The sequence below is a fragment of the Cydia strobilella genome, chromosome 10 (assembly GCF_947568885.1).
Source record: "Cydia strobilella chromosome 10, ilCydStro3.1, whole genome shotgun sequence".
NCBI lineage: Eukaryota > Metazoa > Arthropoda > Insecta > Lepidoptera > Tortricidae > Cydia > Cydia strobilella.
Window position 1 is genome coordinate 11,395,885 of NC_086050.1, and position 27,123 is coordinate 11,423,007.

The window sequence follows — 27,123 nt, forward strand, 5'->3', positions numbered from 1 at the left end:
GCCGAGCCGTTCGCATTGTAATATCCGGTCCACAGATTAATCGAAATGAAGAGGTGTGCTTACGGTTATTTTAGGGGAAATCGTTTCATTTTCCGGAGATTACATTGGTATTGCATTTGAACTCGTAGCATTCGACGGTAACATTTTTTTCGCACAAAGGTATTTTATAAAATACTTATTTACACCGAAAACATGCTTAACTAACAAAATTCGAATAAAATGTTACCTAATACTAGCTAAAGTCAAATTGTATATTTTTTTGGGTCTATCACTAATGTTATAAAAAAATCAAAATTGAGACAAGGATATGAAGGATAGCTGGGTCAAGCAGCGCCTTCGTGGGGTATCTAACTGCGCGAATCAAATAATATTTATACTCGTATTAATTAGCCTTAATTTGTATTTTTTTTTCTTTCTCACTTGCTTTTCTTGAGTACTTAATACTGCACTAGTCCTAGTCCCTTCTTTGCCAATTAGATACCTACTTTAAACGTACGCGGTCGCACGCACTTACCGAAACTATCTGAGTAAGAATAGACGCACTGATAATGAAAAGACCTACTCAGAAGCGTGCGTTCAAAAGCGGGCAATAAAGTGTTTTCAATCCAATTTCAGTAAATACCTACATTAAAACATAGGTACAGGCAATAAAGCTACTATGCGATTTTAAAATTGCATCTCCTGGGTCTCCGCAAGTAGATAGTTGTTCTGTCTTAGGCTTAGGGTGGTATTACGCTTGTCCAATTTTTTTGCCCAATGTCATTGCGTCTCACTCTCTCATTAAGCAAAATGTGAGACGCAATACACATTGGACAAAGAAATTGTACCATCCTTAGCGAATCCGCTAAGGATGGTACAATTGGACTAGGTAGGTAAGATACCTATTAATAACAGCTTTAATACGTATTACTATATTTTACAACTTATTCGACCTGGCCATCTGGCATGAACAGCTCCACAAACTTATTACTTGACGACCTCGCTAAACCTCGGCCGTGTCTAAAAGAGCTCCATCCAACTACTCGTACACTATATGTCACGGTTTATGTTATAGCAGTTTATTTTAATCGTAAATATGTATGAATTAATTATGACAAAAAATTTTTAACCATTAGATCTTTGAAAACTATGAACATTTTATAGGGGATTTTCAGGGGGGGTACCACAGTACCACAACACTACTTTCCAGCCCGGCAACATCAGGTTTCTTGAAGCCTGGGCAGTACCGGCCCGAGTTCTTGATCAGGGTAGAGCGAAATCGGGTTTTGGCGCCCTTCGTTGAAGCTTTTTACCCAAAAGCAAAACGAACCGTATTTTGGGCCTGAGTCACAGTCTTTTATTAAAACTTTTTCTTTTCCATTTGCCATTTTGGCGCCCCTCTTGTCATCCGGCGCCTAGAGCGGCCGCTCCACTCGCTCTACCCTAAATCCGGCCCTGCCTGGGAGAGACCTACTAAAAGGATCAGAAGTCAAACTGGGGTCTAACAATTATGCATACGACACTTCTGACTCTTCTAGAGAAAGGTTTACAAATTTGAAGCACGAATTTGTCTTATGACGTTCTTCATAAACACTTGCAAAGTCTCACAAACCCGTGATAATCGTTCGTCCTTATCTGTCATATTGCCTTTTGTGTTTGTTAGAAAGGACACAATTTACCAAGGTTTCCTAAATTTTATGTATAAGGGGGTTAGGGTTAGACTTTACATCTATTCTACAATCAATATCAATATTGAACTCTTTGCCGAGTAGGTAGTGTGTAGTGTAGGTACCAATACCATAACTATTCAAATAACAGTATTCACTCAGGAATTATGTACGAGTATAAGGTATCCCCGCCTGCACACATACACATACCCTCCCGCCTGTTCCTCAGCTCGCAAATGCACTAAACTCGAGCTCGGACTGCATCGTGATCGCTGATCGCACAAAGCCATAGGTACCTATAGCTTTGCTTTCGGACAAGCAAGCGTATGCAATACATTTTCGTTATCGTTTTGATACGTCAAATTGGAGTTTCAAGAATGGCTTGTTTGTCATTCAGTCCTAGAAATGCGAACTGAACTTGAACAACTAATAGCAGCTGCACGTTCATTCAAGATGAAACTAACTAGCCAGCTAACTGAAATGGACATCGAAGTTAATATCAAAGCAGTGACAAAATGTAATCTTGAATGAAAATGGAAAAATCACCGCTTCAGACAACATTTGAACTTGCGATCTTTTGGAACATCGGTCCAATCGTTCTGAACCAACTGAGCTACCGAAGCTTACCAAAAGCGTGCGAATTCTTCCATGTGCCCCTATTATTAAGGCGTAAACGTGCATAGTCAGATATTTTACCTATCTGATGGTAATGAGAATTATTATCAGCTTAAAAATAGATTCGTTAAAGAAAGAACAATCCCATCAAAAACATTACATGAAAAAATATGCCAGTCTCGCAACGCAATACAAGAACTACAAAAAAGTTTAGAGATGTAACGTGATACCAAGTCGGTTATTTTAGTCAGTGCCAGGGGGTGTTAAAACCGCATCAATATTAGATATCTTTAATTTTTAATACATATAATGACTTGGCAATCGCACATATTATAATGCTTTACTCGTACCGTACTCCTAAATATGTACTTACTTACTTACTTACTGCTGTGGCGCGACGACCCGAAGTGGATCTTGGCCTCCGACACCAAAGACCGCCATGCTACTCTGTCCAAAGCCGTTTCTGTCCAGTCGACGGCGCCGAGTTCGCTGAGGTCTTTCTGCACTTCGTCTCTAAATATGTGTAATGCTCAAATTTTGGATTTTGGAAATTGGTCAATTTCACAAAATACTTATTCCTAAAGGAATCGCTACTATAAATTAAGTAAAACTAAAAGCGTAATTATTTAATTATACGAGTAGGTACTTAGTACTTACCTCTCGCGTCGAATGATAATATTGGTCCATATTATTTTATATAGAGTAGCAGTCAAGAAAAATATTTGTAGCAGGTTTGTAGAAATTTTTTGGAAGTTTAGCACATTAATTTATTTAGTAAGGTAACATTTAAGTAATAAAAAATACGGTAAAAACATATTCCTTCAATTATTATTTAAATTAAACCCAACGAAAGGACACTTGAAGGAACTGTCATGTTCATATAGGGACCAAGGAACCATCATTCGACGCGAGACATATAACGAGGAGCAGGTACACTTACTGAATAGTAACTTATTGTTTTTATTCGAATAATGAATACATTTTTAATTCCTTACACTATTTTCAAAATTGATGACAGTCGTAGGTAGGTTTAGTTTTAATCATACTAATTAGTCGTTCGATGCTGAAACAAGCAAATATAAAAGCTAAAGATCCCGACAGCGGTATAAAACTTATAAATTGTTTTAAGTCAGCGGCGGTAGCACGGTCGCATTGTTTTCGCTTGTCACCATGCCTGTCACGTTCTAACAAGTATGTAAGTGCGAAAGTGACGGGCATAGTGACAGGCGATAAAAATGGAACCATGCTGCCACCGCAGAAATGGTTACGTACTCGACATGTACTTCGATTTTCATATTTGTTTCTTTTTTACAATATCATATGACGTCTTGTCGCCATATTTTTTAATTTTGATTGGGATGTCTTTAGTGACTCTAGGAAAACAAACACATTACCCTTCATTGCGTCGCGCTGTCGGGAAATAAATCTTGACCTTCACCAGGTAGTACTATCTTTTTAACGTTTTGAAAACTAACGATCAAATTCATTTCCAGCTTATTCTCTCTCATGCCGAGGTGTACTGTACCCCTTTATTTTACTGGGTTACACGTTTATTTATTTCAGCCATAAATTAGTTTTGTATTAAGCAGAAAAGTCTACAAACGATACCACAAATTCGCTGTCAACGGGTAATTAAGTCCCGGTAGCTCAGTTGGTAGACCGGCGGGCTGGTATTCCGGAGTCGCGAGGTTGAGTCTCCCCACAGAATTAAATAATAGTACTAGGTACAGAAGGTTCACTCTCTAACGAAACGCGTCCAATACGACAGATATGACCGCAATCTGTATATATTAACATAATGCCATACGATTAAATAAATAAAACCGCAAGGTGGCGCAAGCGCGAGCAGGCACAGCAATTACTATGGCTAGACACTAAAATTGGTGTGGGCCGCATGTACTTGTAGCAACGCGACAAAATAGCGGAGTGAGCCAGGCCTGGTCTCGCCCGAGGCAGTGAGTTTTTCCACTTTTCCTTTATTTGTGAACATTGTACTATCGCTGCTACTTAATACAAAATTAGTCACAGATTCTTGTTTGGCTATTAGATTACTACTATTATTCAATAAAATTGTTAGAGGTCGGAATATGAATTTAGGTGCAATAAAAATCGAGATATTGTTTAAAATTTACATTTCTTAATTGAAAACACGCCTATAAATACCTACTCTGACTACTCTCACTAGTATGATCTAAAGATCTTAATTCACAGAATTAAAATGTGATCGTGCTAAAATTCAGTTACCTAAGGACTAGCTAATATTATCAGACTTATAAGTAAAATGCGCTCTTTCAGAGCTGCCTCATCGCCATAGACAAAGAAATAATACCTACCAACGCCGTGCAAAATTGGAGCAATGTAGGTTTGGTTTTGGCAACTAAACTAGATGGAGTTGTACAACTAGGACAAAGTGCCAAAATATGTGTAGGACGTTATTGCCCAGGTAGTGTGTACATATTTTTGGCACTTTGCCCGTGTCGATATTTAATAACTAAATGTACTTTTTGTCATTGTACTTGTAATCAGACGGTACATTTGCGGACGTCAGAGGGCCGACCGCAAACCAATTCGTTCATTTGCCTCCCTATCGCACCTCCCTGGCGAAGCAGGTAGGCAGGCAGCGAAATTTCGATTATAGATTTTCGCAGCAGGCCCTTAGGCCTTCGACACATTGCTCCAAGTTGTGCGTCTAATCATTTCTTTGTCTATACTCTTCGTCACTAAACACAAACAATTACATACATCACTCGTAATTATTATAAGGTAAGGACCAAACATATTTCAGGAAGTAAAACGTTCGCCCGGATCGCTCTACCTTATTAGAAAGAGAAATGCCTCTTAATATCCATAAAACTCTAGACAGCAAACATATTATACTAATGGGCGACTGAACATTTTATTATTGCACAAACTTACTTAGACAATGAGCACTATTTATATTATATTTTCAAACGCACACCAAAACTCGGGTAGGACCGCCAGCGTTACTACCGCTTTACTTTTACGTAAGTTGGTACAAAATACTTATTTACTATAATTATGTGTGAGAAAATTCATAAGTATGAATAAAAATATTTATAAGTCCTAAAACTTAATATCCATTTTCGTTATGTTCGCTTAGAATTTGTAAAATAAAAGTAAGAAGGTCAAACTTAATAATTAACTCGATTTGACGACCAATATGGGACCCATTTTATGATGCGAATAGTTAGAAAGAGACTTTCGCTTATATAACAGTCGTTTTTAAAACTGGTAGTGCTATTGTATTAAAGAGGCAAGTCACAAAAAGCATTTCTTGCCGGCGGTAAACATTCCCGCTTTGTCCTAATGCCCTCACCGGTGACAAAGCACCATTGATTGAATTATTTAAATCTCTTTTAATTCCCTAGAGTGAGACCAAGACAAGTCTGCAACGGTTTTAATAGCCCACGCAGTGCAAGTGTTATTTTAAATGTGAAACTTCTATGAAATGCGTGGGCTGTCAAAATCGTTGCAGACTTCTCTGGGTCTAACTCTACTGCCACAATTGTTAAACGGGCGTTGTAGACTTGTAGACTCCTAAAGCCCATAATACAAGAAAAGTTGTCAGTTGAATTTGAAATCAATGTGTAGTTCGGTAAATTTCTCCTGTTCTGAAATCGAACGAAATAAAAGAAATTCAACTCTATTACAATTGAAAATGTTTTAAATTACAATGAAGTAATTAGTACCTAACTATGGGTGGATTGTGAACCTTACGAGGGTCGAGGGAAGACGCCACAGTAGTTTAAAGAAGAAAACACTATATCACACACATAAGCTTAAGCAACCACTTTGTGACCATCCCTCAAAAAGTTTTTTTAGGAGCCCATTAACGTGCTCACTTGCTCCACTGGTAAATAATTGTGGTTATTTAAATTGAACGATAGATATTCAAAAAAGGGGGCCGCTACGTACTGTAATTTGTCTTTAGGTACCTTTTGAATAAATTATAATAGTTTTTACGTTGCTGGATTCGTCAATCTATGCGTCCAAAATTAAATCGACCGTTCTTGTTTTGATTTGATAGCTCGATAATCGACAATTATTTAGCAGTGGCGCTAGTGGGCACGTTGATGGGCTCTTAACAACATAATTTACCATCACGTCTCTTGTTCCACCAACGCAGCCGTTGACAGCGAGATCTGTTGCATCCTCAACGGCTTCTTACAAAGCGCTTTAACACAGGGGGCTAAGAGATACACCAACACGCAAGCGGCTATGATAGAGATCGCACAGAGGGCCCACTGCGCCGCGCGGATGGACACCGCCGTCTCGGACACGGGCCGCCGGAGTTGGCACGAGTCTATGAGGGGCGTGGACGCGTTGTAGGGGCCCGTGACGCGCGCGTCAGAGCCGCAGTCGGAAGTTTGCCAGCCGATCCAGCCGGCTGATCTGTTGAATAACACCTGGAATAGGTAAGACACATTTGTATCATTGTAATTTTGTGCTTGTAGCAATGTTATTAGCAGAATTTGGGTAAAACAAATAACTACTTTTGCCTTAACTTATTCCATACGGGGATTTTCAGAAAAAAATGGTACCATTTACTTTTTCTTGCTAAAAACCATCAACTTTTGGGTATTTAGACTCAGCATCACGAGTAATATTGAATGAGACAGAGAAAAAAAGTGTCCCCAGTTTTTCATACAAATTTTGGATGTCAGTTTTGTAACGGTTTTGTAATGTATGTGAAAATGCGTTACAAAACTGTCATTTTTTTGGGGACATATTTTTTTTCTTTTTAAATCGATAGTCCTCGTGATAATAACCCAAAAGTTGATGGATTTTCGAAAAAAAGTAAATGGTACACTTTTGAGTGAAAATGCCCATAAACGCGTCTCTCCTTTCCACGGGACGTTCTTGGATGCCACCAACATACTGTTTTATAGTTACCTGCAGCCCCTCCATGGCGGTGTAGCCCAGCACGGTCTCGGTGCCGGCCTCCAGCCCCAGCTTGTAGCACACGAAGTCCGCGCCCGCCTCGCCCGCCGACACCACTCGCATGTAGTTCTAACGACAAACACGAAAAATGTGTTCAAAACCCTCAATACAGTCAACTATTTGACACCATGCACAAAATAGAAACAGATCGCAAAAATTTTTGGCCACAATGTCTATTTAATTAAGCGGACTTTTTATTTAAAAAATCCGTTATGGCTTGGCTAAAGTTTGGACAGTTCAAAAACAAGCAGTCGATTTGACCTGACAGTCATCATGCCTATATCCAGGCAAATGAATAGAAGTCGTAAGAAAATTGGTTTATTAATTGGGATTAGGTACTCGTATTACGTTGGTAGACGTTACCTGCGGCGGTATTTCGAGTGTAAAATACTGGTTGTCCGCGTCGACGCTCAGCAGGTCTATTGCGATCCACGGCAGCGACCATTCCTGCGGCTGCGGCCAACACCCCGCCTGAAAACGCTTATCAATGTACCTACTTGTGTCTGTGCTAACACGTTTTAATCATTATCACTACACTTAATAAAACAAATGTTTGTGTGTATTTAAATACGTTCGCGATAAACTCAAAAACTACTGAACGGATTTCCATGCGGTTTTCACCTATCAATAGACTGATTCTTGAGGATGGTATGTTGTGTAACCTTTGCAAAACCAGAGCGGGTCGCTAGTATTTGAATAAATAAAAAAAACAATTGTAAAAGCTTTGAGAAAATACATGTATGCAATATATTAGATATACAAATAGTAGGTATTTCATATGTGGATATTCTAGACTAATTCTAAGCGATGTGACTTGACCGTTGGACTAGTTATATCATAGTGAAAGAGACTAATTCAACAATACGGGTCAATTATCTTACCTCTCCATGGTACCAAAATTCATCTGAAATCACATTTGTCTCAGGAACTGCATTTCTTATTTGGCCAACAATCTGTGAAAAATAAACAAAAGTCCACTGAAAGACTTCGATTTGACATAATAAATATAACTTTTTAGGGTTCCGTACCTCAAAAGGAAAAGATGGAACCCTTATTCACTCGTGCGTCTGTTACAGCATATTTTCTCGAAACTACTGGACCAATTAAGTTGAAATTTGGTACACATATGTAGGTAAGTTTGTGACCCAAAGATGGTCATGTAACGTAAACAAATGAATTTTAAACATGGACCCATGGATGGATTTACCACTTTTGGGGGGTAAATATGAAAATAAAAAAATAAAGTTTTTCCAAATTATATTGTGTTACATATCAAATGAAAGAGCTCATTGTAAGAATCTCAAATATATATATATATATATATATTTTAATAATTTTAGGATAAACAGTTTAGAATCTATTCAAGAAAATAAGCAAAATATGACCATTGACAGACTACTGGGTCTAAAATTAAAAAAAAAATAGTTCTTTACGTATAGATGACAGGAAAACCTATAAGAAATATGCAGTCAAGCGTGAGTCGGACTTAATTACTTAGTTTTTGATCCGAACCCTACGGATTTATTAAAGACGTTTTCACTCACGTTTCACATAAAAAATACATTGTTAACATGTACGGAACCCTTGCAACGCAAGTCCGACTCTCACTTGGCCGGTTTTCAAACAAAGGGCACCACCTCGTTTGTTACCTTTTACCTTACTGATAAAAATGACTTACTAAATGCATCTGTAAGTGATATGTTTCGCTTTAAAATATCACAAATAATCTTACCTCTCTAAAGACAGTATCTGGTAACCTAATGTTCGTAGTGCCGCTATCTACGATGCTCTTCTCTTTGTTGAGTTTCAAGCAAATCTCATTATTGATATCTGTCACCACAGGGCTTTGCGTAGAATCCGTATTATTCACGCCTGTATCTATCACTCGCACAGACAACACGCCTACTTCGTACCAGCGTTGACGGAGAACTGGTGTTTGGTATGTCCGGTTATTATTTTTGTTTTCGTTGGCATTATCTGAAAACAATGTATAAGTATCAGAAAAAGTAAAAAAAAAAAGCGCCAGGCGGACTTGCCCACCGAGGGTTACATACAAATTTTAACTTATATATTTATTTATTTTTACAAATTTATAGCTTTCATATTTTTCCCTGGGCTTGTAGTGTACTCGCCAAATTTCATAGTTCTAGGTCAAGGGGAAGTACCCTATAAATTTTAATCCCCTTGAGAGTGTCGAAATATACGTTTTATGTGAGATAAACGGCCGTATATAACTGTCGACCTGAGTATATGGTTTTAATTTCAACTTGAGAACCCGAGATAAAGGGTCTTGACAGACAGACGGAGGGTTCCGTTTTCCTTTTGAGGTACGGAACCCTAAAAAGCATCAAGAAAACTCACCAAGTTACAATTACTTACCAAGCATTTGGAGGTTCCCATAATGAGTTGCGTTAGTAGCACTTTTGACCCCACACAGCTTGAGTTGAAATGAAATGGGTTTCTTGAGAGTGCGGTCCACGGAGTCTAACCAGGACTCGACAATAATATTTTCACCCCAAGCTCCCACGGGTAGGTATGCCAAGCCTAGAAGACCCTAAACACAAATCTTTAGTCATCACTTGTCCTATTACATTCTTCACACTGGCCAATTACTAGATAATTTAAAGCAATAGCAAATATATGAATTATGATTGTTGCAACAATAAAAACAAAGGCTGCTTGGTGCTTATGAAATTGTTTTAAAACATTCTATTTATTGAATGTTGAAACTAATTCAAACATACACTTTCAATAGGGAGTATTACTGCAATGTACTGCCACCAGAGTAAACCATAGAGTAACTTATACATAAACTGTTTTTTGACAAGTTTAAACAGATTATTTGTTACAAATAATATGACATTGATGCTTCAAGGCGTTTGCACTAGTGGCACCCACTACGTAGTTTTATTTTATTTTATTTCTAAAGTAAGGTAAAGATAAGTTTATTTCTAAAGTAAGGTAAACATAACATAAAACATTGGCTTTTAACTTAATAAATAACATGTACCTGCCATCCAGACCCATTCATGAAGAATTTATGGCTTTCTGTAATAAGTGCCAAGTCTGTTCTCACTTTGGGAATGTTAGGGAGTGATGGGAACTGCACCCAATCTGATGCTAGGTGTCCGACCCACATCCCTTGCGAGTATTTGGCTTGCACCTGTTATATTAAACAAACTATTTTAGAGCATCATGTTTTTATTTTAATGGCTTCTTTCTTCTGGCTAATATTAGCAAGGTTGATTCCAATGTCAGGGTGGACTTTTGACATGATGTTAAAACATTGCTCAGTTTGAGACCCAGCCTGTTGGCATGTTTGTTGTCAATATTTTCATATCACATTCACTAGTACCTGATATAAAAATATAATTAAAAATCAGTCATTGAAGGTATGCTTCCTTTTACTTATGACAATAAAATTAATATTTTTATCTACAAGTTTTTAATTACAAACTTGGAGCTGTTCTAATAAAAAAAATATATGAAACTTGATACTTTTTATCTAGACATAATTAAACTTAAAGGTGCCAGTTAGGGTTCATAGTTGTTATATTAGACAGCCACTATAACTTATAAGAAAGGCATTTGTTAATAACCCTCAATACATAATTATAGAAATCCATACTTGTTTGCCACTGTCCCAAATGGAGCTAGATTCATTTGCCATGAAGAATGACTTGCCCCCTTGCCGAACTTGCGATGCTATAGCCAATGTAGTGCTGCCTGTATCAACTAATAAATTAAACTGAAAGGAAATAACATAATTTTATTGTGTGTACATTTAAAATATTATAATAAATACTAATGTTATTAATTAAAAAGAAATTTAGCTTATGCTTTGCAAGTTCAATTTATTTACCTTTTGTGGTGGATGGCCTAAGTTTACTTCTACTGAATATGCTTGGCCTGCGCCCCCAAAGAGATTGAACTCTTCTCCAAGAGTATAACTCAAAGAAACGAACACCACAAAACCGTAAACAATGTTTCGCATCATCTTAGCACATTTGAACATAATCTTATGGAATATCCAACGAGAGGTCTTCGTCCCCTCTTCTTAAATTATGGATCATAATTTAATCAATTATACACAACATATTATACGCTAACTACATGATAAAGTCATCGTGCACTGCACTTTGTTTATTTATAGAAATTATAGCATAAAATAAATCCCATGCCAAATTTCCAAAGCATTTTGACAGTTGACGTTTAGCTTGTAATTTCCAAATTCCATAACGACATTGATTCATGGCAACATTTGTTTCGCAATCATAGGGCTCTATAGACCTTACGACAAAAAGCTCGCGATACATACATTGCGGTCATTCAAGTCAGGAGTCTAGTTCGCTAATCAGCGAAATCGACTCCACACTAGCGTTCGCGGCTTCGCGCCGCGATTGGACGCGCGCCGTGGAGGACTTTAAAGAATTCAAAACAAAAGGCATTAGTAAAAAAAGTCAAATGCAAATGGTGTTTGTCATGAATCCGATCCAGTGAGGATCCAGTTACTAAACTGGATCCTCACTGGATCGGTCAATTCGGTCATGAGGCGTGAGGGGAAATGACCGAACGGGATAGTCTTATGTACCTTTCAGTAGGAGTAGCAGAGAAAGCGCTGTTATTGTTTGTCCTTGTCACAGTCTCACATTTTTTTATTTCCCACCGTAAATTGCGCACGCGTATAGCTGATCTATGTAATGCTAGGTCTATGGTGGTTGTAGAAAAAAAAGTTAACCTCTCCCCCCCAACCCCTTCGCCTGCGTTAGATTAGAAATAAAGAAAACTTCAGTTCGGTATATTTAGAATAAAGCGTTTGTTGTCTAATAAAAAATAGGTGCCGGCATTTAAGTACAGCTAAATATCCATACCAGTGAAGTACCGCAGCAAATTGGCTGATTCTATGACTGTGTTATATTTGTATTAGCTAAGGGTTTGTATCTAAAATGAACGGGTTCATAGCTGTCCACTGCGGTAAGTAAATTAGGAACTGAAGTATAATTAATATTAATTCTTGAGTCCTCATTTTTACATTTAAAAATATCTATTTAGGTGCCGGCTACCACAGCGATAATTTAAAAAAGGAATATCAGAAACTGTGCCATGTAGCTTGTAGGAAAGCAAGTGAATCACTCAAGCAGGGAGGCAATGCTGTTGATGCGATTGAAAAAGCCATAATAGGTGAGACTTTGCAAATGACTATCGTCTATTTTGGTATTTTGTATATTACTTGATTTACTTAATGTAATTTTACAATGTTCCAGAACTAGAAAACAGCCCGCTGACCAATGCTGGTTATGGTTCAAACTTGAGTTGGGATGGTTCAGTTGAATGTGATGCATCAATCATGAACGGCCAGACATTACATTTTGGTGCATGTGGTGCAGTATCTAATGTCTGGAATCCAATAACACTGGCAAAACAACTCTGTGTGAAACAGTGTGACAGTCTCTCACTAGGCAGAGTGCCACCTTGCATCCTCACTGGTAAAGGCGCCAAACTCTGGGCAAAGAGAATGGAATTGGAAATTGTTGATGACCGTAAAATGATTTCAGCTAGAGCTTACAGAAGCTATAAGCATTGTAAAAGAAAACTAAAGAGATATTCTCAGCAAAATGACATTAAATTCAGTCCCCTAGATACTGTGGGAGCTATTTGTATTGACTCTAATGGTTTAGTGGCAGCTGGAGCTAGTTCAGGTGGAGTATCACTGAAACACGAAGGTAGAGTCGGTCAAGCAGCCTCATTTGCTAGTGGAGTATGGGCAGTTACAAGCAGAGATGGAATCCAACAGTCTATAGCATCTTGCACTTCGGGATGTGGAGAACATTTGATAAGAACACAACTAGCAAAGAACACAGCCGAGAGTTTGTTAGAACCTTCACCAGTACTAGGCTTAGATAAATGTTTGAAAGAAAAGTTTTTAGAATCACCCTATTTGTGGGATGTGGGGCAACGGCTGGGAGGGACTTTGGCTTTACGATTTGACCCCCAAGCTGGAGAAGGAGAGGTGATTTGGGGACACACAACTAAGACAATGTGTGTTGGATTTATGTCTACTGAGAGTGATAGGCCAAAGGTAAAAAAATATAAAATAACTATTGTATTAGGGTGTTATTCCACCTGTCCATGATCTTTGTCCAATGTGTATTTGTGTCACATTATTTTAAGCAATATGTGAGACGCAAATACACATTGGACAAAGATCTTGAACAACCACCCTTAGATAAAAATCATATATATAATTGCTATTCTATGGCTGTTATTTTGAAAACTTTTCAGTTGTAAAACTTCTTGCTGCAAATTCTTCACACTTATATTTTTCCTTTACAGTGTGTGTTTTCTTATCTTCCGCAAAAAGTGGCACCAGGGCAAAAAGCAGTGGTCTCCGGCCATCCTTTCACAGTACCAACCCAACCCCACCCTGTAGTGCAGTGGGAGATCAAAACTGACCCCCACCCGATTGAAACTAATCACAATGGATCTCTTTGACAAACAGTAACAGTACAGTCCTCTGAAAAATTAAGTATTATGTTATGCTTCCATTATTGAAAAGATATAAATTTAAAAAACTAGTTTAATTATGTAGCATGAAAAGTGTGATAAAAATAAATGGTTACCATCAGGACAAATTGTTTTCTTTTTGCTAAGTGACATCACTATGATTTCATGCGTTTAAGAATATGACTTAACCCCACAAAATCAGTTATTGTGCTAACAATAGAAGGCGACCACAGCGCACAGGCATCCTGTCCTCGGCTCTCATGCGCAAGAGGGCTTGGTCTATAGTCCCCACGCTGGTTTTGGGGTATTCCCAAAAAGTCCCAGGATCCCAAAAAATATATAAACCACATCTCATAAACCATACCTAACTCGCATGTGATTATGTATAATTAAGATCCTACTATCTGATCCTTTCACAAACAGTCCACTATATCCCTTTTTCTGCGCGAAACACATCAAAACACCCTTAATTCACTGAATCTCGGAACATCAAACTACATGTGATGGTTGAAGGGTCTTAACTACAGTCAAACTGAAATGCTGTTGAAGGTCGTCACCCCACTTACGTATGCTAACAATCTCTGTAGCGGGTAGCCTTACATGCGCAACCCAACACACACACACACACAGACAAACTTTTTCTTTAAGTTTTCTTTCTTTAAATTACTTAGTTTCTTTAATTATTACTTCTATTAATGTCACCTAGTTTTTTACTTAACCTTTGGTTGTATATAACGAATCCGGCTACCACGTGACAGGCATTGCATAGTGTGGGGCCACAGGATAATATCTAATGTTATTAAGGTTTTTTCTTTTAAATAATTATTCTTATTCTTATGTGATAATTGATAGACTAGGGTAGGTACATCAATGAAAATTCCTGATTTAATTAATAAAAAGGCTTTATTCGTGACTGTAAATGTAAATAATAAATTCGGTGAGAGGCAATTAAGTACAATAAAAATGTGCTCTAAAAGAAAAATATAAGTAGTGCTATTTTGAGTAAAATACAAATCTATTGTAGGTATATAGAAATAATAGTAATATCAAAATGCCAAATTCAATCACATTTGAATGCCAATGCCAACTTAAATTGATATTGTCACTGGAATAATTTCAATTATCACATTGTACATTACAGAGTAATATTAATATTATGCTCATTGTACATGTACATACTGACATATCTAGACAAAGGAATAAAGTTATAAGACGCACAAAAGTGGTCCAAAACATTGTAGCTATTGACAGCTGCAACTAGATGTTGCTGCACAGCTTTCCTCAAATATGGTCTTATCATGAAACAAAATTTACATGCGCATAATATGACATAAATGTCATATATAAGCTTAAATTTAGTGACAACTTGAGTTGTCCAGGTCATTAGTCAGCTTGTGACCGAAGTCCTAACTGTCCTAAGCTACGTGGCACCAAGTGACCATTATGACCTTTACAAAGCACCATTTTTTATCTGAATAGTACCAATTTGAAATAGGTCAATATAAAATACAACATGTATAATGAATTATATAACAGTATATTCAATTGATATCAGTATATCACCAAATTACGTTTTCGGGCAATTATTTTAATGACTATGATAAGTCATAACTGATTTAGTAAGACAAATTATATGATTAAATTTTTAGTTATTCTACAAGAAATTGATATAAACACTGTACGTACTGTATTTTGCAAATGCCATAAGGACAATTTTGGCTAAGGATAAAGTAGTACTTTCTATTGTAAATACCACATTTACTATTAAGAGCTGTCAGTGCACATTTTAGCTTTTAAAATAATAATTGTATTTTACTGGTGCCCTAAATAATATAATTATTATACTAAGATAAAACCTACAAATTATATTAGAATAACTTAATCTACATATTTATTACGTCAATTTACATTGTCATTGTCTCCACATAAATCAAACTTTGTACTGAAGTAAGGTAAATTATTATTTCATTGCATTATTATGGAAGTTTCTCATTTGTCATAAATAATTATTCAGTTGATTATTTTTCACATGTATAAATAGTTTTTTTGTGTGTTTGATTCCTCTTTGGACTACCGAAGTATTCATTACAATCAAGCTATATAATTTATAAACAACATATGTATATAAAGTGACATACTTTGGCAGTTGCATATGAGGCACTGAACTTAATATAAATATGTTATTCTAATGGTGATAGGAAGGCCCTCTAAAGGAGAAGGAAGCAGTCAAGTATATGTAATAAAATACATACAATACGCTAATTACATTATTATCTTTTAGGTACCACAACTGGGTAAAATACCTATTACCATTAGGTTTTGCTATGCAAATTGAAACAGTACAGGATTTACAATATCATAAATAATATCAACTAAGAAATATTAATTCATAATGTAAAATATCACATACCTAAAGCTAAATAAGGGAAATTATCAAAAAATATGCTTAGTACTGATTAGAAAATTATGAATTAGGCTGATTTCCAGTCAAAGTATTTTTATAACTACTAAACATAATTCACAGAAATTCTGGCAAGGTTTGTTACCGATGAACAACACATTATTATGAATTGTTTATGAAAAGAGTCGTTTTTGGTAGTCAGTCCAATTGGTTCTTTAGGACATTTACTAACCAAGTACAGGTATACAAGTATTTTGTAACCTAAGAAATATTTCCTTTTAGGTAATATTGAAACCCCTAGCCTCTTATTTTATCGTACCAATCCTAAGTATTGTCTTAAGTCGTTCACACTGATCACATTTTAGTTGAAATGAGTATAAACAAATATGTAAAAATTAAATGCTGAATAATACTGTAAAACAAATTCGTGTGATTTGTCGTATATCACTGGTTGAAAGCTGCCAATCACAATAAACATTTAGGGCCTGTTTCACAATGTCCAAGTAAAGTCCTGAATAAGCTACTTGCCACTTATCTGACGAATAAAGTCATCGTTGGCGTTTCACAATCTCCAAATAAGCTTTATCTGTTGGATAGTGCTTTTTTTGTAGGAAATTTTATCTGGCAGTTAATTTATTTGTTAATTAGCTATCCAATACTTTACTTGGACATTGTGAAACAGGCCCTTAAAAGAAAAATAATAAGGACGAATTACAAGGCATCTCATCAGTCTCTTTCCTGGTCAAACACTTTACTAACACACATACTCACACACATCCATATTCATACCAAATCGCAGACTCTTTAGCGTTCTCCGGTTTCTCATTGCGACTCGGTCTTCTGTCATGTCTTGGCTCCTCCTTTTCATGTAAATTATTCTCTGACAGAGTCTGTTCAGTCATGGACTGTTGGAGGTCGCTCGACCTGTCTATGCTTTGACACGCGTTGTCTCCAATGACGGTGGATATTCTGTTGTAAACCAGGTAAGTGGGGTTTGGGTTTTCCTTCAGGGGCGTGCTTTGCGGTCTGGTGTTGAGGGTGACGTCCGGGTTGTCGTCCGCCACGTACACCGTGCGCCGCGACCCCGCCGTGCCGAACACTGGAGAAGGAGTCGATACTGAAACGTACAAGATAGGTTAAAGAAACGAGTTGTAAAATATACTTCTGGGAAATATAAGTCACAGGACTGAAACGTGAACAATTACACAACATAATAGAAACAAGGAGGAACTTCCAACGGAGAAGTAATTAAGGAAAAATAATGTGTCATACCAGAGGTTTTTAAAGAGAAAGACCTAAGAGAGAGACAGATGGATATTGCTTCACTGGCAATCTCAAATTTACCACTCACTTTAAAGTCTTTATTTATTAAAGGCTTACAGGATTCAAGTTACCTGCTGGCAATCCTGTGTCCCCTTCAAGTCCCTGATAGCTGTTCCTATGAGAAGGTGGCACAGCTTTATGTGGCCTCCTCCTCAACGAAGCCCGTATCAGAGCGTCGTCCCCTCCGCCACTATGTATCGATGCCGTCGAAAGCCTTCTCACAAAATTCCCTTCATTTAACCTAGTGGAATCCAAACTGGGTATAGACCCAGACGTATCAAAGTCCGGCCTCTTTAGAAATTTATCATCAAATCTCCTGCCGAAGGAAAAATCTGCGCTATTTCTTGGTGATTCTCCACTGGGGTTAGATGACCCTTGATCTTGTTCCGAGCTTTTAGACATCTTCTCCATATCTTGGCTTCCTGGGTCTGATTCACCAGATTCTGAACCGGCTAGTGTCAACTGGGACTTGGAGCGGCTGGCGTCCTCAAACCGCTTTGTGTTTCTGGAGGGAACTTTATTGATCAAATCTGTGCCAGCTTTTCTAACTCTTTTAACAAATGACGCCCCGAAACCTCGTCGTTTCGTTGTACAGTTATCGAGTTTTTTATAATGCTCCATTATTTTTTCTTCTAATTTCTCTTTCTGACGGCACAAGGCATTAACTTTGTCCGCAAACATCTTCTCTTCTTCATGATAATGTTGTTTGTCTTTCAAAGAATGTGCTAATAGTTCATGATATTGTGTAAGGAGTTGTGATACATGATCCATTAATGATCGCCTGTCAGCGTCTAAGCTTTTATTCATTTGGACAAGCATTTCGCAATGCTGATTAGTTTTGTTTATCTCCAACTCCATACTCGTAATCACTTCAACTTTTGTGTTTATTTCTCCTGATATCTCAGTGTTTCTTAACTTTAGTTGAGTTACTTCACTTCTAAGACTTCTATATTCCTCTTGCATGTTTCTATATTCATTCTTTAGTCTGTCACTAGCTGTAAACAGATTTCTGAAATCGTCTTTCAATTTAGAATGTTCAGCTCTAAGATTGACTAAGTTTCTTGATTCTATCTTCAAATTGTCTCTTTCCGTGTCATATTCCGCCGCTTTTTTTTCGCAGCTTGCTAATTTTTCTTTTAATTCCCGATTCTCAATCTTAAGATCTCTCAAAGAGACTTTAACAGGTTCTCTTTCACTGAGCAGCATCTCATATTCTGTGTTCAATTGCTCATGAAGAGTTTGTAAAGCAACCTGATCTCTCAACAAATTGTCTTGTTTATCTTTAAGCACTTCTAGTTGCTTTAATATCTCTTCTTTTTCAGCAGCCAGCTGGCTATTTGCCAGTTGTAACGTCATTTGCTGTGAAATTAATGAGCCATTCTGTGAGTTTAGTGTTGCGATATTTACTTGTAATTTGGCATTTTCGGCTTGGCAGCTTTCGAGAGAAGCCTGCAAGACTGCAAGATCCGAAGTCAATTGTTCTATTTGAGGATTGATAACATCCTCTTCAGGTTCTTTCTTTTCCGTCACAATACAATCACATGGAACTAACTTTGTCAGATTTATTTTTGCCGCTATATCTGATATCATTGCTTCATGATCTGAATTTGTCATTATTTTTTCCAGCATGTACTCTACATTCACATCTTTAGATATAATTTCAGAAACATGAATGCCAAGTTTTTCAATACAATTCCTAACTTTATCAAAGTTGACTTTTTCTGTTATCAAATCTTTTTGTAAAGTCTGAATAGTCTCACTATCTACTTTCTTCTGAGACTTTAACTCTTGTGTTTTCTGCTCCAGATCCTGTAGTTTATGCAACATGGTCTGACTGACTTCAACTTCGCGAGTTAATCTTTCAATTTCTTTCTTCTTCAATTCTATTTCGGTAGTAAGCTTGTCTAATAAAACATCTTTTTCCTCAACTGCTTCTCTTAGTTTACCAACTTCTCTCTGCAGATTATGTGCTTCTTTTTCACTATATGTTAGCCTTGTTTTAAGTTCCTCCATCTGTATAATTAACCCGGTAACTTTGTTTGCTTCTGGTTTTAGCATATTTAATTCTTTAGTTTTGGCATCCAAAGTTTTCTCTAAATCATCAGCTCTCCTCTGTATGGAATCACAAAGCATTTGAATGCGTTGTTTGTCCTTTGTCAAAGATTCTAAGTGTTTTTCAAAATCTTGGAGTTTATTTTTCTCAGATTCACGATCTATTGACTGCCGGTCTATAAGTGACTTCTGACTATCTAATGAATCTTGCAACTTTCGGTTTTCTTCCAATGCATTTTTGAAAACGTCTTCAAGTTCCGAATTTTGTTGCATCACTCTATTGCAGTTTTCTTGTAATTGTTCACATTTTAGTGTTAACCTTTTCTTTTCTTTTTCTAGATCTAAAACTTTATCACTACTTTCTAGTAAAGATTGTTCTCTCAGACTATCAATTGTAGAGAGGAGTCTTTTATTTTCTAGTTCTAGTTTTAAAGCTCTCGCTTGTGCATTGCTTGTTAATTGTTCCGATAAACTATTTTCACCAGATTCTAAGGTACTTTCGCATTCGTTGTCTGTGTCTAAATTGCTATTATTACTTTCACTCAGTACAGATTTCGTTATATACTGTAAATGATTATTTTCTTCTATTAATTCTTGGATCTTTTGTTGATCAGCATCTCTTTCCTGAAAAAAAAAAGGCATGTTGACAAGAATGACAAGGTTGTTCCTCTGTTGCTGTATATCGTAAATAATTCATACCGCAAAATGCTTCAGGAAAATAAGGAGTTACATTGATAAGCTTTGAAATGGTCATACATGCTAAATTAGTTCTTATTTACTTGACATATTTGGGTTAAAATTATAACTAATTCATTTTCTGCCAAAAATCTGACGAATGAAAACACCCCGATTGACGAATAAAATGTCGTAATGATTGAAATCTCAAATTCACTCCTGCATCTCAAAAACGAGACTTAAAGATAAGCTAATAAAATTTAATTCTAACCAGAGCTATGTCATTGGCTTCTCTCTTTAACTTGATCATTGCGGCTTCTAACGTTAAACATTGCTCCGCCCGTTTCCTGGCCCTTTGTAGCTGTTCTTCTAACGCATCCCTGGTTTCCATCAACGCCTTGTTGTCCTCTCGTAGCTCTGCTACTCTGGTCTTGTAATACTCTGCGTCAGCGAGGCGATCGCGGTACCTCTGGATGTCTTGTTCTAGCCTAAAGAAAAATACAATTAATGAATTAATACCGTAAATCACTATTTCTAAGGCCAACTCACTTAACCGTATTTTCGCAAACAAATTAAAGAAATTACTAAATAAATATTTGGGCAAATTCAATTAATTCAGAACCTAATAAGCAGCGAGGAATAATCGATTGTATAAGAAGTGTAAAGTCTAAGAAAAGATGAAAGTTCACGCCCCCGAGTTGTCAGCTAAAGAGGAGTGCGCAATATATTTTGTGGTAACTGAATTATCATACGTCCACTTTTGGCAACCAGAGTTACAGCATAATGTTCGGAGCCGTACAGCGCCTTCTACATTAGACGTCAATAAATCTTTGTAAAATAGTCAACTCACCTATCACATCGTTCCGCCTTCTCTCTCAACGCATCAACCTCATCCCTATACCCAACTGCTTTCCTGGCTTCATTAAACCACTCCTGGCTGTCCGTCCGTAACTTCGTGAGAACTAGTTTTGTGTGCTCTAATTCTTCGCGGCACTCTGACAGTTGTTCTGATTTTTCTTCTCTGTAAAAAAATGTTTGTATTATTATAATAATATATTAATCTTGTGAGCAAGAATGAGTGAAAAACTGAAAGTGTTGCAAAGGGAACTCCGAGGCGACTCTAGGACCACAGATTTTGGAAGTGTTCTATAAAAAAATACAACCAAATACCATAATTCAATCAAGCAAGTAAAGTTTTCTCGAAAGAATAAGAAGAAATTCTGGCAGCTTGTTTATTGAGAAGATAAGGATTTGTCAATGAAAACGCATGAATATTTGCTTCCGTATTATGTAGGGATCTGTAGATGCACACAGTGGTGACCTCTGGAGTAAGAAACTACCAGTTTTGAACCTTTCAATAAAGCATACCGTGAATACTTTATAATTATGTGCCGGAAAATATACATTCTTGGATATTGGCCCCCTTCTAGGGTCACCATAGTGATGGGTAATGTGCTGCTCATTTCAGTCACGTCCATTAGTTCCCTGTTGTTGACAGATTCTCGATCCCCCATATGTACGACTTTCTAAAAACCCAAAGATACTTACAATTCTTGTCTCTGCTTTCTCAATCGTGCCTTCCAATCTGCAAGCTCTACAGCCAAATGCTGGCTTTCCCCATTACTCTGATTGACGTTTTGTGTTGATCTGGCTGTACTATTCTTATTTTCATTTTCCGTTTCATACAACCCCTCGTTGAGCATTAGTGTGGCCCAGTTTTGTAAGTAATGATCTCTTTCTTTAGCTAGTCTCCTCATGTGATTAAACATTGCAGGTGATTGAAAGAGATCTACTGCGTCTGGCGTTAATACAACTGTTTGCATATCGGTAACCTAGAACAGAAAATGTGTCAAATGTTTTTTTTTTACAACATAAATACATCATCTGTGAAAATTTCAACTGTCTAGCTATCACGGTTCATGAGATACAGCCTGGTGACAGACAGACAGACGGGCGGACAGGGGAGTCTTAGTAATAGGGTCCAGCTTTTACCATTTTGGTACGGAACACTAAAAAACCGTGCCCCCGAGTTGTACAGCCGAACTTAGATGGCGGTATACTATGAATGACGGCGCCTATATATTTGTGGTCACTGAATTGTCACATGTTAACGTTTGGCAATCAAAACTACCGATCACAATAAGGGACATTAATGCAATGTTCTGCCACCAGAGTGCAGCACTAGCCTTTTTAGTAAACCATAGAGTAACTTATACATACTGTACCTTAAAAAGGTTTTTGACAAGTTTTTAGAGATAATAAAATATGGCATTGATGCATCAAGGCGGTTTGTTTACAAAGGACCTACAGGGAAACGCGAATCCGAAATTTCGCTTTCTGCCTCTTAATCGCTCGAATATGAGTGACAAAGATGTTAGAAAACGAAATTTCGAATTTCTGGTTTCGCGATAGACCGTCAGATTGTGATAGTCGCGCCCCCTACGAAGTTTCGCGTAATACTCCCTATTGTACAGTCGCCATCAGATATATCGGCAGCAGCGGCGGAGGTGCTCAAAAATATCTGAACACGCCTCTATTATCAAGGCGTTAAGTGCATGTACAGATATTTTTGAGCACCTCCGCCGCTCCGATATATCTGATGGAGACTGTACAACGAGCTGCAAAAGTGCATGGCCACTTTATGAAAGAATTCCAATTATATTGTGTCCATGCAATTTTGCAGCTCGCTGTACGGGGCAGTAGGCGACGTCTACCTCAGCAGTAAAATTCGAAGGACGAAATTTTCTTGGACGCTATACCACTTCCACTATTCAGACTATTCACTATCTCTTTGGCTATGTGCCTAAGTGATACCGCGACACCTGTTACGTTACGTAGCCTGCGATAATTTTCCGTATGTGCTCACCCTGCTTGGGCGTCACATGCGCGTTGCTGATCCGTCAAAAACAACATGTCCTATTAATGTTTCGTGCGTCCCAGGGGTTTAAATTTTGACTGATATAATAATGTTAGTACTTCATCTAACTAGTTTGAGTGAAACAGCAGTAGTGTTTAAAAGTTTACAATTTTTAAACAAACATGGGTGCCCCAACAAATATTCGTCCGAGCAAACATCGGCCGTTGCGCAACTGCTACTCGCGAAAAGTGACACTTAAGTACAAATTGAAGTCTTTGTGTCAAGGTTGATTATGATTTATGGAGGACAGTCTTACTCTGCGCTTTCAGAACCTTTGGAATAACTTCATAGCAAATTCTTTGTACTTTTATGGTTCACAATTTTATGTTTTAGGGTAATTAGGATGTAGAAGGTTAGTGCTACCTTATTTTAAATGTTTTGTTAAATGTGATGCAAATAAAATAAATACTCATAAGTAATGTGGAAATTATTGGGTTATTCCCACTGTTGTTACCAGTGGTAACTACTGGGATTTTTTTCCCACCTTTTACCAGTGTTAACAAAAAATTCCCAGTAGTTAGCACTGGTAACAAATTGGTGGGAATAACCGAAATAATTGTGTTCCCACCCTTCTAACTAAAACCGCAAAAAATTATGAAAAAATTCTGAACATAAAGCCCAACATCTTAGTTTAGATACTAACATAGTTATTTAAGTATATTTGTAACTAACAAAACATGGATTGTATCTTCCGAAATAAATGTTTTTTTTATTTATTTTTAAAGCTTAAATACCTGCTTTTGCTTAGATGGCTTGCGTGGCCACCATATCTATGTTCCTGGATGACTAATCTTTTTAAGTTTAATCACTCAGTGACATGTACAAAAGTTTCACAACTCATTAATAAATCTGCCATCTCATTGCTTATTTCAGTGTTCATTGAGAACTTTCTTTTGGCATTGCAACATTAAGTACATGTCAAAAATAAAGCTATGTTATCATAATCACATACCTGTTTGATGCATTCCACAATGTTATGTTGTAGTTCCACATCTAATTCTTTAATCCTAGTGATGAATGTCTCCTTATTAGGACACTGAACAGCAGCCCCAAGCAACAACAATATCAACAGTTTCATGTTCTCCAATCCTTCTCTGGATTCTGGTGTTTTCCCCAAACAAATACATTCTGGGACCACTAGGAGTGTCATCCCGAGTTCTTCTTCATACAAACCCTTTACATTTTTGATGATAGCATCAAAGTTCTTAACTCTCCCTAATATTAATGCCTGGTCTTCTAGACCAGCTAGTTTTGTGATATGGAAGGAAGGCTCTGGGTCTATCAGGAGGTAAACTTGCTGGAGGAGCTCCCCGCTGAAGAGAGCCGAGTACTCTTTTATGCATTCTGGACTTGGTAGGCATGATTTTAACTGAAATGGACAAAGCAATATGAGAGTAACCTTTTTTTTTTGCTAATATAAACTCTTTCTCACAAATTTATTGGGTCAAAAACATTCGGAAAAAGTAATGTCTTAGTTGTGGACAATATGAAAGTTAACAATTTAGGTACATTTTATTAAGGCTTTAATCATACACATTTTAAGAAAATTGGAACATGCCTATAAGGGTCTGGCAAGAAAATTAGGCTATAAGTCCATTTATGTTATGATGTCCACAGGAATGTTACATAACCTTAACTTATAGTAAAAAGTTTTTGACCAATTCTCTTACTTAATAATATTATTAAAGTATCAAAAAAGCAATTAATGAATGATTAAAGTTGTTTGAACAGTCCAGGATTTTCTAGCTAATATTGTTGCAGTTTATGAATGATATAGTTGGTTCAAACTTTTAAAACTATAACTAAGTCTGTTAAATGTATTTTGTTTTGTCTGGGATAAATTTGTTTTTACTAAAAAAATCTTAAAAAACAAACTATTACACCAAAAGCTTGAGAATTATGTGGTAATTAGTTAAAAATATTTAACTCAATCTCAAGAGTACAGACCTGACCTAATTACATGTTTATAAATTATTATCAAATTATCAAATACCAATGTTATCATAAATTATGTTTAGAAGTTCTTGTATTATTATTGTCAGTCAAGTCATGATAAGACACCATGTACATGGTCATAAATATTACATTAATAACATATAAAACTAATATGACTAAACTTTACTAAATCAACACATTTTAAGCTAATCCTAACTAAAAAAGACGAAAAATATGTAATTATATCCATTACGAAATACCTCTGTTCACTGAAGTATAACGATTAGCAGAATGAAACAATTTTTGTGCCCCTATACTTACAAAGACATTAAATTACCATTACTACAACATAAGTAAAAACGCAAGTTCGTTCAGGCGGAACGGCTGTGTGATTTTGTCTCACGGCTCATTATAACACTCAAACAAAACCAAAGGTATCTTACCCAAGAAACAAGGGGGCCGCTTAAGAATTCTTCGATCTCAGTAGCAGAAGCGGCCATTCTCGCCAAGCGTTATGATGAACGGAGACGACTCCTTTGAAAGTGTCCCAAGCGCATGGCATCAAAATATTCCTCACAATTCACACGAGCTAGAAATTTGCTCAACATCTGCTATTGAATACAAAGAAACTACGGCGAGTACTGCTTACACTGCAAGCAAACAAATTTACGCGACTGTATGTCTTGTCTCGTTTCGTTTCATTGAGTTGACTGACACTTCATGCCAACCATTAATGTTGCCAGTATCTTTAAGTCCATTTACATTCGCGTGCGAGCCACGAGCCGAGCCGCGAGCCGCGCCACGAGACGCGAGTGTTATGAGCGTAACACACCATCGCACCGCACCAAGGTCATTGTGCGACGCAACCATAAGTAAGAGCAAGCAAGCAATATCTCTTTCTCGCTCTTACTTATGATGCGTCGCACAATGACCTTGGTGCGGTGCGATGGTTGGTTCGCATAAGCGGTGGGTCGTGGCTCGAGGGAGGGAGACGAGCCACGAGCCCACCATTTACAGTCTGGCAAAAAAGAGTAGAAATTAAAAAGTGACAACACTGTAGTGTCGTCCCTTTCAAATTAATCTAAGAAAAACAGTTAATTTCTACTCTTTTTTGCCAGACTATACACTCGCGTCTCGGCTCGTGGCTCGCACGTCAATGTAAACCGGACTATAAAAATTTACGGTGGGGAATAATAAAAAAAGTGAAGACTGTAACAAGGACAAACAATAATAACGCTTTCTCTGCTACTCCTACTGAAAGTTCTATAAGAGCATCTCATTAAGTCACATGGGGGAGGGACCATTTCCTCTCTATATTATAGTACCTCTATGTTCCCCATCGTAAATTTAGTAGTATGGTAAGGGCCCAGGCTGAAGTAAAGAACTAAATGAGTCCGAGCTGAACTAGTGAATGAACGAGTGACATCAAGTGAAGTACTTAATTTGCATCTTTCATTCGCGAACCGACTACTCATCAGTGTTGCCAACTTGTAAATTGTGCCGGATCTGGCATAATTTCACACCCTTTGGCATCGAAATTTTCTATTTGGCATCTGGCATAATTTTTAGCACAATTTAGTGAACGAAGTGAATTGTGTCCCTTAGCCAAGTTTGAAACCTACTTGGCAATGATAGATATTCCATGGCACAACCGTCAAAAGCGCGCTCCACACACGAGTGTGGATAGGGGCTAAATGAAATTTTATACATACTAGAAATAGGGAATATTACGCGAAACTCTGCGTAGGTGGCGCCAGTACCACAATATGAGGGTCTATCGCGAAACAAGAAAATCGAAATTTCGTTATCAAAAATCTCTGTCACTCTTGCATATTTGAACGATAAAAAGGCTGATAGCGAAATTTCGGATTCGTGTTTCCCGGTATGTATAAGTTTTGGTATGTAAGGTTTACAGTATGTATAAGTTACTCTATGGTTTGCTATAAAGGCTAGTGCTGTACTCTGGTGGCAGAACATTGCAGTAATATCCCCCTATTATAAACCGTAACAGACTACCGCACCGCACCGCGACCTTAGTGCCAGGTGGTGCTAGGTGATAGCCAGCAGTTATTTAAAATCACATGACATTTGTT

The 27,123-nt window shown here is 37.2% G+C and overlaps 3 protein-coding genes across 3 annotated transcripts; 1 reads left to right on the forward strand and 2 right to left on the reverse strand.

Annotated features, from left to right (window-relative positions):
• Positions 1-5,746: 5,746 nt before the first annotated feature.
• LOC134744990 (beta-secretase 1-like) lies at positions 5,747-11,386 on the reverse strand. The gene is made up of 9 exons (XM_063678947.1): positions 11,086-11,386; positions 10,852-10,971; positions 10,234-10,386; positions 9,603-9,777; positions 8,956-9,200; positions 8,105-8,176; positions 7,587-7,694; positions 7,176-7,292; positions 5,747-6,688 (listed from the first exon to the last, which is right to left on the reverse strand). Exons 1-9 carry the CDS (start codon positions 11,236-11,238, stop codon positions 6,383-6,385), a joined length of 1,449 nt encoding a protein of 482 aa, XP_063535017.1. The 5' UTR covers positions 11,239-11,386; the 3' UTR covers positions 5,747-6,382.
• Positions 11,387-11,973: 587 nt separating this feature from the next.
• LOC134744991 (threonine aspartase 1) lies at positions 11,974-13,839 on the forward strand. The gene is made up of 4 exons (XM_063678948.1): positions 11,974-12,197; positions 12,276-12,404; positions 12,488-13,302; positions 13,557-13,839. Exons 1-4 carry the CDS (start codon positions 12,170-12,172, stop codon positions 13,713-13,715), a joined length of 1,131 nt encoding a protein of 376 aa, XP_063535018.1. The 5' UTR covers positions 11,974-12,169; the 3' UTR covers positions 13,716-13,839.
• A 772-nt stretch (positions 13,840-14,611) lies between these two features.
• Positions 14,612-25,744, reverse strand: LOC134744532 (protein Daple). The gene is made up of 7 exons (XM_063678338.1): positions 25,474-25,744; positions 24,048-24,464; positions 21,727-22,010; positions 21,029-21,199; positions 20,450-20,666; positions 17,523-20,127; positions 14,612-17,245 (listed from the first exon to the last, which is right to left on the reverse strand). The coding sequence occupies exons 1-7, from the start codon at positions 25,528-25,530 to the stop codon at positions 16,896-16,898; spliced, it is 4,101 nt and encodes a 1,366-aa protein (XP_063534408.1). The 5' UTR covers positions 25,531-25,744; the 3' UTR covers positions 14,612-16,895.
• Between the last annotated feature and the right edge of the window lie 1,379 nt (positions 25,745-27,123).

Coding starts and splice junctions, on each gene's coding strand:
- LOC134744990 (XM_063678947.1), bottom strand. CDS start 11,238: ATGTTCAAATGTGCTAAGATGATGCGAAACATTGTTTACGGTTTTGTG. Junction 8,177..8,955: donor CAGATACTGTCTTTAGAGAG/GTAAGATTATTT, acceptor TATTTTTCACAG/ATTGTTGGCCAAATAAGAAA. Junction 6,689..7,175: donor CCGCCATGGAGGGGCTGCAG/GTAACTATAAAA, acceptor TACCTATTCCAG/GTGTTATTCAACAGATCAGC.
- LOC134744991 (XM_063678948.1), top strand. CDS start 12,170: ATGAACGGGTTCATAGCTGTCCACTGCG. Junction 12,198..12,275: donor GTTCATAGCTGTCCACTGCG/GTAAGTAAATTA, acceptor ATATCTATTTAG/GTGCCGGCTACCACAGCGAT. Junction 13,303..13,556: donor CTGAGAGTGATAGGCCAAAG/GTAAAAAAATAT, acceptor TTTCCTTTACAG/TGTGTGTTTTCTTATCTTCC.
- LOC134744532 (XM_063678338.1), bottom strand. CDS start 25,530: ATGGCCGCTTCTGCTACTGAGATCGAAGAATTCTTAAGCGGCCCCCTT. Junction 22,011..24,047: donor TTGTGGAATGCATCAAACAG/GTATGTGATTAT, acceptor TTTCTGTTCTAG/GTTACCGATATGCAAACAGT. Junction 20,128..20,449: donor AAGCCAATGACATAGCTCTG/GTTAGAATTAAA, acceptor TTTTTTTTTCAG/GAAAGAGATGCTGATCAACA.